This window comes from Mastomys coucha, unplaced genomic scaffold, assembly GCF_008632895.1.
Source record: "Mastomys coucha isolate ucsf_1 unplaced genomic scaffold, UCSF_Mcou_1 pScaffold23, whole genome shotgun sequence".
In the NCBI taxonomy this organism is placed as follows: domain Eukaryota; kingdom Metazoa; phylum Chordata; class Mammalia; order Rodentia; family Muridae; genus Mastomys; species Mastomys coucha.
The window spans coordinates 52,880,884-52,900,302 of record NW_022196906.1 but is presented as its reverse complement, the minus strand read 5'-3'; the positions used below and the strand labels follow the sequence as shown (position 1 = coordinate 52,900,302).

Genomic DNA, 19,419 nt, shown 5'->3' with positions numbered 1-19,419 from the left:
GAGGATCTTCAGTGAAACAGCTCTCTGAGAGGAGCTTAGCTTGTGCATATTTTTTTCAGGGTGGGTTTTATGCACACACTTTATTTGGGGTGAACCAAGGGTTGTATAGTTTTGGGGAAGGGAGTAAGAGTATCCAGGGTGGGCAAAGGTCATTCCTTGGCTGAAGGTTTAAGACTACTGAGGTGCCTCATTAGCATGGGGAGGCATTGCAGGAATCTCAGGCACAGGGACTACGTGACATCCTCAGATGTGGGGTCCAGGGTACCCCAGAGAGGAGGAAGCCCTAATGACAAAGGGAGTCCGCCCTGTTGCCCGGGGCTCAGGGCTGTCTGGTAATGTCAGACTTCCACTTTAGCAGAAGGGCTTCCTGATACAAACCTATGATTCCAGCAACTGAGGAAGTGGAGGTACGAAAATCAGGGGTTCAAGACCAGTCTCAGCTACATAATGAATTTGAAGCCAATCCTGACCATAGGAGACCCTGACTCAAAAAATCAATCAATCAATCAATCAATCAATCAACCAATCAATAAAACAGGCTGAGGAGATGGCTCTGTGGGAAGTGAAGCCTGAGGACCTGAGTTTGCATTCCCACAACCCACTAAGCTGGATGTGTTTGCAGTTCCAGAGCTGCTGTGGTGAGGTGGGGGTGGGCACAGAATAATTCCCAGAAGCTAACCTCGCTCAAACAAAGCTGGAAGGTGAAGACTGGCCCTCAAGGTTGTCCTCTGCTCTTCACATTCATGCCATTGACTCCAGCGTTCCTGCACCACACATGAACACACACAAAACAGTGCAATTTACCACTGATTTGGTAATTTAATTGACCTTTGTCGTCTTTATCCTCATAGCAGCTTTGCAGGTTAGGAATTGTCGCTCCTGTTTTGTAGATGAGTCTCAGGTCGGTAGCCATAGTCACTGGTATTTGGTTGTGACTCTGGCAGAGCTTCTGTGTCAGGATTTTAAGCTGGGGCTGCTACTGAGCAGACGCTGCGCCCTGGGCAGTTAAAACAGCCTGGCCGGTCTGGCTAATAGGTGAGGACTCCAGGCCTGGGTGTGGCCATGAGCTAGTTCTAACACTCATTAGCCACACTTGCTGGCTATGGATGACTGTGAGCCCTAGGGCAGCACTGTCTCCCCTGGGCTCACATTCTCACATGAACCTGGCATGAGTCCCAGGCCAGGTGGATTTCAAAAGGCCTCCTAGCTCTGAGGACTGGCAGAGCCTGTTACACTACTGAGACCTGTCCCTGGTAGAGGCAGTGGGGCATGTCATGGGGGTGAGTTGGGTTTCTGCTAGGCAGAGACTCTTCAGGGCAGAGAGGCATTGAATAGAATGCATCTGAGCAAGTGGACCCTTCCATGAGACTGGCATGACTTCTGGCTGGGCTGGCGTTCCTAGGCATGTTTGGTGGACACTTGGCAGAGCTCAACAGATGCTGAGTGGATTCAGGCGTATGTTTCGTGGTCTGCTGGGATCTCCCTCTGATTTGGACTCCTATGCTTCTTCTGTTCCTTCATTTCTCTCCATTCTGGCTGGCCGTCTCCTGAGCCTCTGATAGTGAATGTGTACACATGTGTGCCCCCTTGTGTATGTCCAGGTCAGCTTCTCACCTCTTCAGGTGACTCTGAGTTCAAGATGGCTTTAAGTGTCCTAGAAGATGCTCATTGACTTGAGGACCTCTTCCTGAGCAGAAAGAAGTGAGAAAGGAGGGGCAGCTCTGGAACACATGCCCCACCGTGTACTGCTCCTGTGCCACTGAGGCCTGTGGTTTGCCCTCTTGGGGCTTGGAGTCTTGGCCTGTGTGGGAGGCCAGTCACCCTGTCCTGCATTCTGTTTCCCTCATTTGTGTGTTTCCTGCAGGAGCAGGGGAAACGGCCTGAGGATGCTGGGAAGACCCCCCTGGGCCACAAGGCAGGCTCTGCAGATGGTTCTCATGACTTGCCGCAGCTCTGACTCATACAGTCATTTTGAGAGGAAGTTGGGTTGCTGTGTTGGGTGAAATCACAGGGCTGGGGCATGGTATCTAGTGGGTAACCTTGGACACAAAGGCCTGAACTGATTCAAATTGTCAGGAAAAGAAAACCGTCTCAGAGACATCTCCCCAGGGAATGCATTCTAGAGATTCTTCTTCCATTTCCCAGGTCCCTCATCCACTTACAGGGTCTCTAGTGTTTGTTAGGTCAGTTCAGATAATCGTGCTCAGCTAAACCCTGAGAGGACAGGGATTATTATTCCTATCTTATGAATGAGCAAACTGAGGGCCAGCATATATCCTAAATCACATGCCTTTAGGAATGGTAGAGTGTGGATTTGAACCTCCAACTCCAAAGCCACCTTCTTAGACATTAAGACCCACTTCAGGCAGACCCTCAGTGCTGTCACCAGCCGAGCGTGTAATTATGATTTCAGCAGGGGTCAGTGGCTGGGATCTTTCTTAAAGAATAAGAATGAGAGGCTAGCAAGTAAGCAGGGGAGCAAGGATGTAAGGCCATATGCATCTTTGATTCGGCTGCTTTCTCTTTTCTATTTGTTTTTTTGCAAAAGGATTGCATATCCATTGTAAAACAAACAAACAAAAACAAAACATAAAAACCCATACTGTATCAAGTAGAAGACAAATGTGGACTTGTCCTTCATTCCCACTTTCCAGGGGTGGGTTCACAATCAGGCTCCTAGATCCTTTGTTCATCACAACCATCTGTCTGTTCATCTATCTGTCCATCCACTCATCCACCACTAAGCTCCCTATGGGTTAAGTCATCGTTGCTAGGACTATGGATGTAAGAGTTAGTGGAAGCACACATGGTTGCTATTCATGAGGTTCTGAGGCATCAGGAAGGCACGCTGAACAGCAAGTGGCAGACTTTGTTCTGGCTTTGCTGTCAAGTGTACCTTCAGGGTAAAGAGGTAATACCATGTCATCTCTGCATAAGTGACTCTGATGGTAAAAAGCAATCCCCTATGAGATAGGAAAGAGGGTCTTGTGCTGTAGAAGCTGGAAGCAGCTCACTGCATTGAGGGACAAGTGCAAGGAAGGAGAGGAGGGGAAGTGGGCAGAGTCAGGTCAGATAGGAATCCCTTGGAGCTGAGCTGTTATTCCAAGTGCATGAGCACGCCTGGATTCCCCCTGGGAGTGATTGGATGCAGTGCATGCTTTATGAGTGTGTGTGTCTACATGTGTATCTACATATGTGAGTGTATTCATACAAGGGCAAGCTTGTCCAAGGGCTTTGTGTGTGTGTGTGTGTGTGTGTGTGTGTGTGTGTGTGTAAGTAGAAGCCAGAAGTCGAACTTGAATGTCTTCCTCAGTTGTTGCACCTTGCTTTTTTGAGACAAGGTCTCTTACTGACCTGGAGCTCACCAATTTGCTAAGCCTGGTTGGCCAGCGAGCCCCAAGGATCCACCTTTTATCACTGGGATTATATGTATGCCATCACATCCTGCTTTTCTATAGGACAGTGGTTCTCAATCCTCCTAATGCTGCAAGCCTTTAATACAGTTTCTCATGTTGTGGTGACCTCCAACCATAAAACGATTTTCTTTTCTTTTCTTTTCTTCCCCCCCCCCCCCAAGACAGGGTTTCTCTGTGTAGTCATGACTGTCCTGGAACTCACACTGTAGAATAGGCTGGCCTCGAACTCAGAAATCCGCCTGCCTCTGCCTCCCGAGTGCTGGGATTAAAGGCGTGTGCCACTACTGCCTGGTTCCACAAAATTATTTTCATTGCTACTTCATTACTGTAATGTTGCCACTGTTAGGAATCATAATGCAAATATCTGATGTGTGACCCCCATGAGGTTGTAACCCACAGGTTGAGAACCACTGGTGTTGGTGCTGGGGCTCTAAGCTCAGATCCTCATGTTTGATATACTTTGATAAAGTAGCATCACTTTATCCATTTAGCCATCTCCCCAAACCCCTGGATCAGTTCCTTCAGATTGCTGATAACTGACAAATTGATTGCTAACAGCCCAGACCATATCCTTCCTAGGAGCCTCAGTAAGAAAGCTTTTACTGAGGGTTTCTGCAGAAAAGCTGAGCAAAGACTCTGATTGGTTATGGCTTGGCACACTTCCCATCCCTGAGCTATGGGAGTTGGACAAGGGTTTTTCCCTGAGTCAGATCTGGTCACAAGCCCAAGCTTGAGGTTGAGCCACAACCTCCCTGCATCATATCGGATCTATTCCCTGCAAGGGGGCTGATCCCTGGAATCAGAAGAAGCCATTGAAAATAAAAAAGGAATTTGTTAAGGATTGTGGAGAAAATAAGCACCTGTGTGGAGCCTAGCCCCTCAGGGGTATGCGTGTGCATGTGTGTATGTGTGTGTGTGTGCACACACGCATGAATGCCTGGAGAGTTACTCCATTGCCAAGGAGGAAAAAGCACAGATGGCCAGGGGGAACTAAGCAAGTCAGGTGAAGAAGTGGTGATCTGTTTTAATTTCATCTGGCCCCTGGGATTGGCTGTCCTTATGCTGTGCGAACTTAGAGTCATTGTCTCCAAGAAGCTGTCAGGGATATTTCAAGACAGTCTCGGGTAGAACGAAGAGAGGGGGTGGAGGTGTGGGCCACAGTGTCCCAGCTCCCCACTGCACAGAAGCAACCTGGAATCCTTAAGTGACCTCTGCCTCATCTTCCCACAGCATCTCTCTCCCAGGGCGCTGTCTTCCCAGAATATGCGGTGACGTTCCTTCTTCACTCCATCACTTTCTCTGCCACCTCCTCTCCCAGACAGACCAATGTCCCTTTCTCTGAACAGTCCTTCCTAAGCCTCCCTGAAAGTTGTCAAAGAATTGCTAATCCTCCTTACCCATGCTCCCAGTATGCACCAGCACCAAAGGACTGCATGTTATACTGTCATTATGCAGCTGTTCTCCAAACCTCGCCCCTGTATTTATTAGGAAAACGTGTCGTTTTAGGGGCTGAGGAGATGGTGCTTGCCTTAAGTGCTTACATTAAAAACACAAGGACTTGAGTTTGAATCCCCAGAACCCAAGTAAAAGCCAGGTACAGGGGTTCCCTATATCCCCAGCACTGTGGGAGACAGAGATAGATAGATCCCAGGGCTTGCTGGCTAGCCAGCCTAACCAATCATGGAAGTTGAGGGATGGACTTGGATGGGTTCAGTGAACTGTCAGAACACATGGAACAACCTGGAAGCTCCAGTCCTCCCCAGCTTCATCAGAAGCAGGTAGCTAGACATGGGAAGGTGGCACTGAGTTCAAGGACTTAAGATTTTTGAGCCACACATTTGGCAATCTATCTTTTTTCTTTTTCTTTCTTCTTCTTCTTCTTCTTCTTCTTCTTCTTCTTCTTCTTCTTCTTCTTCTTCTTCTTCTTCTTCTTCTTCTTCTCCTTCTCCTCCTCCTCCTCCTCCTCCTTCTCCTCCTTCTTCTTCTTCTCCTCCTCCTCCTCCTCCTCCTCCTCCTCCTCCTTCTTCTTCTTCTTTTTTTAGTGAACTATGTGACACAGTTGCCTGGTGGTGACCTTGTCAAGGGATTGCAAATACTGGCAGGGACTGGAGAAAGGACACATGCTTGTTGTGTGGTTGTAGTGACTTGGTGAAGACCAATATAGGCTGTCCTGAGAGACAGATTTTGGCTCAGTGTAAGGAAGCATTTTTCACCAGTGATCTGCTTCAAAGCAAGCAGACTGCCTGGGGGTAGCTGGTCCCATCCTCAGGGAGAGCATACAAACTGGTAAGGGTGGCCAGAGAAAGCTCTCCTGTTCTGACACCTAGCCATCCACCTCTGAGGTTACTCCAGAATTTGCCCTGGGGCCCTGTCTCCTTCTGTTGGTCTCTGGTCTCTGGTCTCTGGGGGTGGGAGTGGGGGTGGGAGGTGGGGAATCCCAGCTCTGGTTTCTGTGGTCACCTTGTGTGAATGACTTCCCCTATCTCTCACTTTGCTGGGGATGAACCTAGCTTAATTTCACTGTGATTTTTTTAATTTCCCCTGGAGCATGATGCCTCACTCCCTCGTCTCCATATTCTATTCTGTGGGCCAACATTCACCCATTTGTTCTAAGCCTCGGTCTTTGCTCTTTTCATACACGCCCTGGGTCACTTCCATCCTTGAAACATCTCTTAGCTGGGCTCTGTCACCCGTTGGTGATTGTGGAGACTGTCTGTAGCTCAAATTTTGAGACACCTATTTTAGACGGTTTCTTTTGTGGCTCTGAGCACTAGCAATTTTCCTAGGCTGGAGAGAGAAGGAAGAGATAAACAGAGAGGGATGGCTCCCTAAATTAGTTCATTCAGATGCCTTAAGAAAGACCAAAATAACAGTGACTTATGCGGGGGCAGATGCCTCCTTCTCCCCCATGTGACCATCTGGCTGTATCCAGGGTGGAAGCCACAGCCCCAGGGACCCTCTCTCTTACTGGTTTGTAATGCTTGGGTGTTGCCCTGGCAGTGTACTCATACAAGGCTTGCCTCTTCTCTGGTCCGTGCATTGGAAAGGGGAGGAGAAAAAAAAAAAAAAAGAGTGTGCCTTCCATCTTTAAGGACATGACCCAGAAACTGTACATGCTAGTTCCTCTGAAATCTTATTAGCCAAGAAATGATCCTGTGGCCACACCCGGATGAAAGGGAGTCTGGGATCTGTAGTCTTTAGCTGAGCGGCCCCATGCCTGACTAATAATGCTTCAGAAGAGAACAGATTTAAGGACATAATTGGTGTCTTCTGTGGTGACATGGCTGTATTTCAGTGTCATCTGCATGATAGTACTAAGGGGTAATATATTAAAGATCTGTTAAGCTTAGTGAATGTTTTCTTTTAGAAACAGTGAGCCCAGAGAGAGGAAGTTGAGCTGGTAAGATGATGATGGCTCAGCAAGGCAAGGTGCCTGTTTCCAAGCCTGACAACCTGAGTTCAATCCCCAGGACCCATGTGGTAAAAAGAGAACTGACTTGCACAAGCTGACCTCTCACCTCTGTGCATGTGCTCTGTGTACATCAATGCTTAGTCATTAAATATTAAAGACTTCAGTAAATGGGTGTAAATAATTACAAATTAAAGAAGAGCCATTTATTTTATGTGTACAAATGTTTTGCTTGCATGTATGTATTGCATCATGGGAGTGCCTGATACCAGAGGTCAGAAAGGGCGGGGGAGGGGTCAGATCTCTTGGAACTGGAGCTGCAGATGGTTGTGGCCCACCATGTGGGTGCTGGGAACTGAACCTAGGTGCTTTGCAGGAGCCAGCAAGTGTGTTTAGCCACTGGGCCATCTCTCCAGGCTTCCCCCCACCCCACTCCTACTCCTTTTTTTTTTTTTAAAGAAAGGTTGGTGTACTCATTTTTTAATTGTGATAAAACACCATGGCCAAAGGCACCTTATAAAAGAAAGAGTTTAAGTGGGTTTACAGTTCCAGGGGTTTAAAGTCCATGATGGCAGAGTGAAGGCATGGTGGCAGGAACAGCTGAGAACTCACAGCTTACGCTGCAAGCAGGAGGCAGAGAGCGCATTGGGAACAGCACCAATCTTTTGAATCTTCAAGCCTGCCCTTTGTGACACCCTTCCTCCAACAGGGCCACACCTCCTAATCCTTCCTAAACAACCAGAGGCCAAGTATTCAACTATATGAGTGAGTCTATGAGGGTCATCCTGATCCTCTGTGGGAGATCATAATAAGACTGTACAGTGAAGTAGTAAAGTCCCAAACTTTGAGCTCATTTTCTGTCATATTATGTGTGTGTGTGTGTGTGTGTGCGCACGCGCGCGCGTAGGCACTAGCTGTGGAAGCCAGAGGACAACCTTGGCTGCTGATTCTCAATTGTCGTCCACCTTGGTTTTCTTTTTTTGGTTTCTTTTGTTTTGAGACTGGCTCTCACTAGCTCACAACTCATTAAGCAGGCTGGGTTGGTTTGCCAGTGAGCCTAAGAATCTGTCTTTTCCTTACCTTCCCAGTCCTGGGACTACAAGTGAGTGCCACCATACCTGGTATTCCCTCTGAGTTCTGATAACCAAACTCAGTTCCTCTGGCTTTCGAGGCCTTGGTCTTTCATATGCTGCCATATCAAGGAGATGTGCTTGAGAGGCAGCAGATGGGGTTAAGATGAATCTCACCTTTCCCAGCCTTACCTGGAGAGCTGCTCCAGGTCCTCAGGACACACTTGGAGGAGGCTATGATGGCTCTCAGATGCCACCCAGCCACCCTCATGGAATCTTAAAGTGGGCTGTAGTGAGAGGCATGTCCGCCTTCTGTATTGGGTCTGCTATTCTCGAACATACAGGCACATTAGTCACCTTTGTGCCCACGGCCTCTGCTAGAGGTATTCCGTGCATTATTAAAGGAATTGTCCAGTGCACAGGCAAATCTACATATATAAGGATTCCTTCAGTTGCACAGGACAGGAGCTTAGCTGGACCTGGATTAAGGGGGAAAAGATCCGCCCATCTAAGTCTGCATTGGGTGATGTCTTGGGAGTGTCTTTGGGTTCTAAATCTTCTGGGATTGATTGAATATGGGTGTGTTAGCTTCTAAGTGAGAGTGGCTGGCTCTTACCTACAGAGGTCAAGGGTCTCTGTAGTCTTTCTCAGGGAGGGGAGCTCTTTGGAGTTTCTAGACTGGATTACAATAATGGCTTTCCTGAGTCCAGAATGAAGTAAAAGGATCAAAGGGAACAAGGCTAGTGTCCACTCTGGAAGCCCCTCATGGGCCTTCTGGAGTGAGGAACAGCTATGCTCTGGGAAACTCAACTAGCCTGACCAGGAGAGGGACTCCTTGATCCCACACAGTCAGCAGACATTCACAAGTGATCCTAGTGATAAGGCCCAGTAACAGGAAATAGCTTGCAGTATGAAAAGGCATCCTAAGAAGAGCCTTGAGTGTCAGGTAGAGGCATGTAGGTCTTCTCTTGTAACTACTCGGGAGTTGGGGGAGATTCTTAAGCCGGGGAGGACTTGAGCTGATTCCTGTCTTAGGTCTTAAGAGAAGGCACCTGAGTGAATGAGTTTGGTAGGAGTGACATGTGGGACTTACAGGGTCAGTGAAGAGGGCCTAGGTGGCCCTAGATGGCAGGCCCAGGCAGCCAAGTGAGAGGGGTGAAAGATATGGGGTCCAAGAATCACTGACAGACTTGGGGTTTGTGTTTTGAGACAGCATCTCTTGTAACCCAGGATGGGCTTGCACTCACTCACTAAGTAGCTAAGGATGACCCTGAACTCCCCATCTCCCTGCCTCTATCTGGGAGTGCTCAGATTACTGGCGTGGACCACCACACCTGGTTTAAGAGGGGCTCAGAGGTTGAACCAGGAGCTTGGTACTTTGCTGTGACAGCAGTCCACCAATTGGGCCACATCCCAGCTCCCAGGCTTGGCTTCTGTCTAGAAGTAAGAAAGGACAGAAGACTTAGAAGCTGGCAGCTCTGTAGGCTTCAGCTTCCCGTGGCACATAGCCAGTAGTACAGGCAGCTGCCTGCTAGGTTTTCCTGCAGGCTGACGGTGCCCTTGTTAGGCAGGAAGTGGTGTCCCCAAGGATACCACTATGAATTGGAGCTGCTGACTCAGCACCCAGACAGTGAGGCTTTGAGGCCACCAGACTTTGGACCGGAAGCATCTGGAAAGGAAGTGGCTGCCCAGGGCTTCCCCACAGTGAACCATGGACAGCCAGGGAAGTGGGTGGCTGGCTAGGATGCAGGGTTTGGCTGAGGGACTCCCTCTGTGCAGCTGCCTGACATAATGGGGTGGGGGAAAGGGTGTTTGATAGGGTGGAAGGGCTGTCCTGAGGCTAGACCAAATGCTTGGCTGTAGGCAGCATTTCCTCCATCAAACGTAAAAAGTAGTTCTGTAGGATTGGGCTCTTGTGTCTGGGTTTGTTTATGTATGTGTTTGTTTGTTTGTTTCTCTTGCTAAATGTGCCCAAGGCATACAGTCTGTCTGTGAAGGTGGTCATAGGATATAAAATGTTCATATTCTTGCTAGTTACTGTTAGGTGGGATGGATGGACGTGGGTCATATGGCAACACAGAGAGACACAAGAAGTGCCTGCAGCCTGCCTGAGTCAGGCACCTGCAGGCTAAACCTAGGGAAGTCTGGGACCACCCTGGGCCATGCTTGGTCTGTTGTAAGAGATCCAACTCTTGCTGAGGCCTGACACTGACACCAGCCCTGCCCCTGGCCTCTTTCTTCTCTGCTGGGCCTTGGTTGTTCGGTACATGTGTATTAAACTAGCAGATGTTTCTCCCAAACTCCACATCCTTACATTTCTGCTGCTCCAAGGACTCTGTCCTGGGATTTCTGCACACATGTTCCTAACCTAATATGCCTTGGACCAAATGCTCCACATTTCCTGCCCCAGTAACCAGGCCTCAGAACCAAGTGTCCCGACTGTTGCCTTCTCGTGTCCTACGAGCTCAGATGCTGTCACTGTGGTCTACACCTGCTCTATCACTTGGCTGGCTCCTTTCACTCTCCCCTGCACATGCTACCAAAGAATCCCTGACAACGCTGTTTCTTTATTCCAGAACCCTCGGTGGCTCCTGGCTTCCTTTAGGGTTGAGTAGACTTTTCAAGTTGAACCCCAAGTTTGTCTAAAGCCTGCTCCTTTACTCTACCATCAGGCAAAGTGACCTGGGCACAGCCTGGACCCCAAGCTCATCGGCCTTGGCTGGCTGGCTGCCTGGGCTCTTCCCACTTAGATTTGGATGGTCCTGAGGACTTTGCAAAAACTTTAAGACAAAGGCATGTCTTCCTCTTCCACAGGCAGGAGCAGCCATCCGCCACAGAGAGCCCAGCTGTCAGCTGTCTCACAGGAAGATGCTTCGAGGATGGTGTGGCCTCAGTATGGGTGTGTGTATGCACATGGCGGCACTGGGAGTGCTGTGCCTCTGCCTCACAGGTGAGGGGAGGGATTGTGGTCATGGTAGTGTGTGGGGATGCCTACTCTTTCCTGGGCTCCAACCAGGCTGCCTCTGTCTTGAAGATACATACTGATTTCCATCTCTGGGCTCCACAGGCAGCCAACCTCCTTTACCTTAGCTTTTACTTCTTCATCTGTAAAATGGGACTTAAGCACTCTATGCTATGATATTGCAAGTTCCTGAACACGCTGTGTGAACTCTCCTCAGGACCTTTGCCCAGAACTTTCTGTCCTCAGACACAGGCATGATTCCACTCTTTATTGTGTTGCAAATCTTTGCTCTAATGACAGCTCCTCAACATACTTTCTTGACTATTTTGTATAAAACAGCATAGCACATTTCCTCCCTCCCTAGTCCTCCCCCCACCATGCCCGCTTTATTACATTCCTCCACTTGACATATGGTTCCTTTGCCTGTTGTCACCCTGCTCAGAAGGCAGGGTCTAACCTCAGGGACTGGATGGTTGGATGCTTGCTATGTTCACAGTGCTCAGTCACCATGATGAATAAATGAAGGTACTTCCCACCTAGTGCTTGGCTAAGTAAATGCCCTGTGTAGGTAGTCATCCACCCTGTGGAGAAAACAAAGCCAAGTGTCTGGTGCCATCTAGTGGTCACCAGAGACAAAACTATCTCTATCCGAGGGTGTTCAGACTTTTTGTGTGTGAGTTTCCTTGTTTGAGATAGGGTCTCACTGTGTGTCCCTGGCTGTCTTTGAATTCACTATGCAGACAGGCAGGCCTCAAACTCATACAGAGATCCACCTGTTTCTGCCTCCCAAGTGCTGGGATAAAAGGTGTGTGCCACCAAACCTAGCCTGGTTCTAACTTCTTTAGAAAGGATTTTTGGGTGACTAAGTTCCATATCCTAGATGTCCTCTACAAGGGCATACATAGGTCTAGTTGGCAAAGATGAAAACTGGGCCCAGTTTACATGGAATCACTGAAAGATATACAGGGCAGGCTTCAACCTCTAGACATCACATACTAAGAAAGAGTATGCGTAGAATTCATAGTAAAGACTAATCACAAAACAAATACAAATTTTCTAAGCTTTCTATAGGTGCTGTATTCAACTGGCTTCATTTGAAGATTACTTGTGCTGAAAAGTTTATAGTATAGAAGGCACAGGGGCCAACAGAGGAGCCTGTTCCAAGCCCCATTTTCTTATGACTTATAAAAGAAAGCATTTCCCTTAGGAGCTTGCTTAACAATGTCAGAGGGTGAGTCCATGACCATTGTGGAGGAAAATGTGACGGCAGGCAGGCCGGCATAGCACTGGAGCAGTAGCTGAGAGATTACATCTGATCCACAAGCACAAAACAGAGAGGAGGACACAGGCTTTTGAAACCACAAAGCCCACGCTAGTTACACATCTCCTCAACAAGACCACACCTCCTAATCCTTCCCAAACAGTTCCGACAGCATTTAAACATATGAGCCTCCTGGTGAGGGGTGGGGAGGCACATTCTCACTTAAATAACCACACATTCCTTCTTTCTCACCCTTCATCAACCAGCAAACATTGATAATTCTCCTGGCTGCATCTCAGATCTGGCTGGTTCGCTCAATCCCTATGGCTGCTCTTCACTCCAGAGCCTAGAAATTGCTATGTTGTCCGGGATGGCTTCAAATTTATAGAGATCCTCCTGCCTCTGCCTCCTGAGTGCTTAGCCTTTCGCTGACTTGTGCTATACAGCCTCGTGTGTCCTTTCCAGCGCTGCATTGCCATCACTTCTCATGAAGACCTCTGAACCTGTCTCCCGACTACCCCCTCACCCTTCTACAATATACTTTCCCTTTATAGACGAGCTGGGTGAGCTTCAGGCTTTGCTACCCAGATTACATCTAACAATTAGTGCCCTCCATAATGACATCCTCTCGAAGGTGGGAAACCCCAGGTTTCTTCCAGCATCTCTCAAAGCCCTGTCTGGCCAGCCTCCAGTGGGCAATCCCTTTGGGTTATCTTCCCATGTGTTCTTTCTGGCCCCTCTCCCTGACACACACTTACATGTGTTTCATAGAGCTCCTGCCTTACTTCTTATTTAAAGACATGGGTATTCTTTCTTGCATAAAAGCTAAGTATGTTTATTCATGAAGAGAAGAAAAGGCACCCATGAAGTTCTCTCACCCAAAGGAAATCACTAAGAACAGTGTTTACTTTTCGCAGGCATCCTTCCTATACAGGTATTTGTAGGAAAATGCAAGGGACCTAGCAGGTGCAGAGAACCTGCCAGACTTGAAAGCTGCCTCTTTGCTTTTGAGTCTCTGGCTTCATCCTCTTTTTTTTTTTTTTTGGTTTTTTGAGATAAGGTTTCTCTGTGTAGCCCTGGCTATCCTGGAACTCACTCTGTAGACCAGGCTGGCCTCGAACTCAGAAATCTGCCTGTCTTTGCCTCCCAAGTGCTGGGATTAAAGGCATGCACCATAGTAGCCTGGCCCTTCCTGTTTTTCTTAAGTACTTCCTCTTTCTTCTTCTCCACTCACAGCTTCCCATCTTTGGAACAGAGTGGATCCAAAGCTGGGCAGTGCTAACAGTGAGATGCATACACACACATCTCAATAGTCTAATCACAAGCTGATGAACATCTGTGTCCATCACAGACTGCCTCTGTCTTCCATTACGATGTAAATGAGCTCTAGGGTATGACCTCCGTCTTGCTCCTTGTTGCATTTCTAATTCTTGTTGGCACGTAGCTGCTCACAATGAGGAGTGTAGATAGGAACTTTCTCAGCCCCAGACCTAAAAAGGAAGCCTGTGCTGAGCCTAGAGGTAGCTGGAAAAGGAGAGAGATCCCAAGAAACCCCATTTTTCCTAACTGCACTGCCCCTTCCAACTCACCCCCAGGAGCTGTGGAGGTCCAGGTCTCTGAAGACCCTGTGGTGGCCCTGGTGGACACAGATGCCACCCTACGCTGCTCCTTTTCCCCAGAGCCTGGCTTCAGTCTGGCACAGCTCAACCTCATCTGGCAGCTGACAGACACCAAACAGCTGGTGCACAGCTTCACTGAGGGCCGGGACCAAGGCAGTGCCTATGCCAACCGCACAGCGCTCTTCCCTGACTTGTTGGTGCAGGGCAATGCATCCTTGAGGCTGCAGCGCGTCCGAGTGACCGATGAGGGCAGCTACACCTGCTTTGTGAGCATCCAGGACTTTGACAGCGCTGCTGTTAGCTTGCAGGTGGCCGGTGAGTGTGGAGAGGGGGTACCCTCTGCTTCCACTCTTCATCCTTCTGCATGTGGCTTCTCACACACTGCTGCACCACAGATGAGCCAACTCCTGCATTAACAGCCTGTGTGTCTTCCACTATCTCCTGCACTGATGCTGTTGGTGATCCCTGCCCTCTGCCACCCTCCACCTTCTACTCAAAGCCAAGCATGACTCTGAAGCCCAACAACCTGGAGACAAGGTGATATCATATGCTCCAGCTCCCAGGGCTGCCCCGAGGCTTCGGCAGGGCTCACCAGACTGGCCTGTGACCGCATCTTAGATGGCCAAGGAGCAGGGCTTGTTTGAAATACACAGCATGTTTAGGGTGGTCCAGGATGCTAATGGCACCTACAGATACCTGGTATTCAACTTGGTAATACAGTAGGATTGTCACAATCCACAGAAGCACCCCACAGGCTTTTATTTTTTGGTTTTAAGTGGCATCTTAAAGGGGAGGTTATAGTTCTATCAATTACACTTGAAATTAAAAGAAGTTAGTTCCTTATCTCCAGTCTCCAAACAAGTGAGATGCTTGATTGTGATAGGATGGTAGAGCAGGGTGCTCCAGGTAGTGAAGAGTCATTGATCGAAGGCCTTCTTGACTCCCCAGACTCTAAGGCTATAGAAATCTGGAAGGATAGAGGTGCATCTGGGTCAGCAGGTCATGGACAGGAGAGGGAACGGAGTTCTGCTAGGGGAGGGGGTTGTTCTTGCGGGACTCTCAATGATCCTATTGCTCCAAATCTGGATCCCAGGGATGGCTTTTGTCAGACAAGACCAACCTGCTGTGAAAAAAATCAGATACGAGCCTCAGTCTGTCTTGAAAGAATGAGGAGGAAGAAGGCCTGGGTTTTGATGGGAGAAGAGGCGGTGGAACGGCTGCAGAGGTCCTATCCCTCCTTAATGCTTTGTCTCTGTGATTCTGACCCAGGAGGCATGGAGGTCCAGGTCTCTGAAGACCCTGTGGTGGCCCTGGTGGGCAGTGACACCACCCTATGCCGCTTTCCCCCCCTCCCCCGAGTCTGGCTACAACCTGGCCCATTTTAACCTCATCGGGCAACTAATAGATACCAAATAGCTGGTGCTCGGCTTCCCTGGGGGCTGGGTCCAGGGCAGGCCTATCCCAGCAGCACAGCATTCTTCCTTGATCTGCTGGCATAGGGCACTGTGTCCTTGAGGATTCAGTGCATGTATGTAGCTGATGAGGGCCGCTTGCTTCCCCTGCTTTGTGGGCATCTGGGACTTTCGCAATGCTGCTGCCAGCCTGCAGGTGGCAGTTGAATCACAGATGGGAGCATTTCCCCCTTCTTGTCCCCTGCATGCAGCCCACCCCCATCCTACTGCTCATACCACCATCAAAGAAAGCCCCAGAGCTGGCTCCTGACCCTTAGCCTCTTGTGTCCTTCCTCCACTGAATCCCCTGTGCTGACTGTCATCGTTCTCTGCCCTTTGCCACCCTCCAGCCCCCTACTCGAAGCCCAGCATGACCTTGGAGCCCAACAAGGACCTGCGTCCAGGGGACATGGTGACCATCACATGCTCCAGCTACCAGGGCTATCCGGAGGCTGAGGTGTTCTGGAAGGATGGACAGGGACTGCCCTTGACTGGCAATGTGACCACATCCCAGATGGCCAACGAGCGGGGCCTGTTTGATGTTCACAGTGTGTTGAGGGTGGTGCTGGGTGCTAACGGCACCTACAGCTGCCTGGTACGCAACCCGGTGCTGCAGCAAGATGCTCACGGCTCAGTCACCATCACAGGTAAGGGGAGACGGTCAGCTGGGGAAGAGCCGAGGTGGGCAGCTAACTCCTCTCTAGGCCCTAAACTGAAATATCAGTGTAAAAGTACTCGTGTTCATATAGAGTTCAGGTATTCCAAGGCCTCCCCAGTGAGAAGTCTTTAAGGGACTTAAAGACTTGAGCTGATAAATCATTTGTCACGTTTGCTTTCTGTGGTACTTGTGCCTCTTACTTGGACCACAAAGTACCTTCCCGGATTCTAGAGGGGTGGGTGGAATTCTGGGGCAGACACAGGCTTGCTTAGAGACCTGCTGAGTGAGGATGTGCTTTCCAGTGGGCACTTCTCTGGTGGAGAAAAAAAGTGTATTGTCCAACTGTGAAGCCCTGGGAGACCTTGGAGCCTCACAGGTGGATCTCACTCACCTGGGCTAAGAAGGACAGCACTTCTTCCCAGCCTAGAGAGCCCCAGCTGGATTAGTCAGAGTTGTCTCTACTGCCCTCGCGTGGTCAAATGCTAGATTGAAACTCACACTGGCGGAGCCACTAAAGTCTCTGGTTTCCAGGTCAGCACTAGTCCAGGTAGGCACCTTGAGTGCTTGGGGATGTAAAGAGGGCTCAGGCTCACCTTCATGTCAAGGTAGACAGTCACCCTCTGTGTTTAGCCTTGACACATCTCTGTTCAGTCCTTTGGTAGCTCCCCAGTGCCTCTGGACTCTGTGAGCTGTCTCAGGGACCTCTACGTCTCTGAGATCAGGGTGTCTGTCACTGGTCCTTGTCTTTTCTCTTCCCAAAACTTCTGCCTGGCACCCCCAGCCCACCCAGATGTCTACTTCCAATGATTGCCAGTGTCTGTGTAGACCTTAGGCTTCACTGCAGCTCACCTCTCCTGCAGAGCATGCTGGGCCTTATGTGGGTTTCTATCCAGATGAACTCAGAGACAGTGGCCACCATTCATGCTTGTCCCTCAGACCTCCCCAAGACTGAGCCTACCTTCTCTGCAGAGAGCCAGTCTATGCATCCTCTAAGGGAGTCCTTTCCTCAGCTCTCTCATGTTCTGAGGTACCACCATGATCTTACAGAGTACACCATAGGAAAGCCGTGTTTCACTGGGATTGAAGACATAGCTCAGTGGTTAAAAAGACGTGCTGCTCTATCACTGAGGATCAGAGTGTACATCCAAGCGCACATATATCATGTGGCTTGCAAACACCTATAAGTCCAACTTCAATGGATCAGATGCTCTTTTTTTGGCTTCTGTGGGTACCCTCACATACATGTGTGAACACACACACACCACATGCATGCACAATCTTTCTTTAAAAAAAAAAAAACAGGTTTGTTTTTGGTTTTTGTTTTGCTTTGTTTTTACAAGAAAGACCAGGGAAGGAGTCTGGAGTGAGGTGGACAGAGGTGTGGAGGTTATCAGGAAGAGCAAAGGACTCATGACCAACCTGCACCAGGTGGGCTGGGATATCTGCAGTATGTGCGCTGTGAAGCAAGGGTTTGTATATGGAGAGAACAGTTGCCCCGCTGACTGAAACCAGCCCAATTCAGACAAGAGACCAAGGCCCAGGGAAAAGGGATTCTCCCAAGACTACAGACCAGCACAGTGGTCTGGGGGCCGGGTTTTGGGGGCCAAAGGTTTTGGGGGCCAGGCCCCACTTTGGAAACTGACAAGTGCTAAAGGCAGTGGTTTGCCTGAAGCTTGGCGGGTTCCCAGCTTCTCTAAACTCCATCTGAGGATCCTTTGGATCCTTTTGCCGCATTCTGCAGCGAGCAGATGAATCAGGATCTGAATCCAGCATTGGCCTCTTAGCCCAGTTTCTCTCCTCCCCGCCGGCTGGCCTCCTGTTTCCATTAGAGCAGAGCTGGCTTACCTTGGAGCCCTTGGCCTGCATTTGGCTTCGGGCAGCTCTGCCTCGTACAGCATTCTGGGATTTCGATGCTCAGTCCTCTGCCTGGTCTCTTTCCACCTGATGGGGGGTTAGTGATGTTGAGTGTGCCGTGCCAGGCATCTCTGGAGAGAGAGGGCTTTCTAGAGCAAACACTGGAGATGTAGGTCTGAGCCCCGGCTGACTGTGTCCTTGGCCAGGAGAATGAAGGAAGTCTCACTGTGCTTTAGGCACAGTCTATTATAAGCTTATATTAGCTTGTATTAATTACATATGAAATAAATTATATTTCATATATGTAGACAATGCATTCTGATCATGCTCACCCCAATACCATCTCATGTCTCTTTCATTCCTGCTGATCCCCTTCCTCTGCTCACTAGTCTCCTCCTATTTTCATTACTTTAAAACCTTAGTGTGTGTGTGTGTGTGTGTGTGTGTGTGTGTGTGTGAAGGTCAGAGGACAACTTTCAGGAATTGGTTCTCTCCTTCCACCACTGGTTCTGGGGCTAGAACTCAGGCCATCAGGCATTCAGAGTAGACTCTTACCAGTTGGTATCCCCTTCCATCTTAATGTCTCAATATATCTTGGGACACTATGACTTTCCTTAGGACTGCCTACAAGTGAGGGATCAACCCTAGGAGCTTGGTCACTTTATCAAGTGGCCATATCACAGAAAATGTCTGTCCTTCCCCCTTGCAACCATTAGCTACCTGTAGTTCTTCAGAGAGGGGTGAGGTCCCTTGAGTATTTCTGCTGCTCTGCCCTGCTCCCTGCTGCAGGAGCATCTTAGACATTTCCAGAGAACCTCACATGGGCTCTAGACTGACCTAGCCACCCACCTCAGCTGTGGCCTTCTGCTCCTGTGCTGGCTTCTTCTGATTCCAGGGTCCAGAGCAGCAGTGTCTGTGGTGACCCCAAGTCTGTGCAAAGCATAGCCACTGCAAGGACTTACCACAGTTCCTGGATGCAGGGTGCCGGGTCCCGCTGCCTGTGTACTCCACTGCGGCTGCATGTTCTTTCCAGAATCAGCTATCTTTGTTAAGGAATCAGCTGTCTTTGTTAGTGCTCCCTGACCCCCACCCCCTTACCCGAGGTCTGCCCTGGACCCAGTGCGGCACTGGTTTCAGTGTGGTAGCTATGCTGGAGTCATGTGGGGATGTGCTCAGAACAGCTTCTGGCCTCAACCCCAGCTGGAGTAGCTCAGCCTCCACTCACTCCTTGACATGAGGCATTTAATGGGGAGTCTCAGGGTTGCACATGAATATTTTCTTGGTGAGGCTCTCCCAGATCTGTATGGATCCTTGGGTGACTTAGATTCTCACTCCAGGCCCTCATCTGTATCTAGAACTAGGCACACTTTCTGTGCAGTGAGTGGGCCATGTTTCATTTCTCTGCTGATGATTTTACTATTGACTGATTGATTGGCAGGATCTCATTGTTTCAGTTGACCTTGAACTAAATATGTAATGAGGATGACCTTGAGTTTTTGCTCCTCCCACCTCTTACCTCCTTAGTTCTGGGATCCCAGGCAGCGTGGGAAACCATACCCAGTTCATATGCCGTTGGGAATTGAACCACGAGCTTCATGTGTTCTAGGCAAGTGGTCTACCAACTGAGATACATCTCCAGAGTACTGTAGCTTTTCTTTCCGTTCTTTTTTCTTTCTTCTGTTTTTTTTTTTTTTTTTTTTTTTTTTTTTTTTTTTTTTT

The 19,419-nt window shown here is 49.2% G+C and overlaps 1 protein-coding gene across 1 annotated transcript in view; it reads left to right on the top strand.

The window, feature by feature from the left end:
- Positions 1-19,419, top strand: part of Cd276 (CD276 molecule) — a 32,311-nt gene that overhangs the window by 4,642 nt on the left and 8,250 nt on the right. The window contains 10 exon segments of the mRNA XM_031344526.1: positions 10,710-10,845; positions 13,714-14,052; positions 14,223-14,262; positions 14,264-14,317; positions 14,319-14,491; positions 15,007-15,086; positions 15,088-15,187; positions 15,190-15,287; positions 15,289-15,349; positions 15,536-15,835. Of these exon segments, the coding sequence (XP_031200386.1) occupies positions 10,710-10,845; positions 13,714-14,052; positions 14,223-14,262; positions 14,264-14,317; positions 14,319-14,491; positions 15,007-15,086; positions 15,088-15,187; positions 15,190-15,287; positions 15,289-15,349; positions 15,536-15,835 (1,381 nt within the window).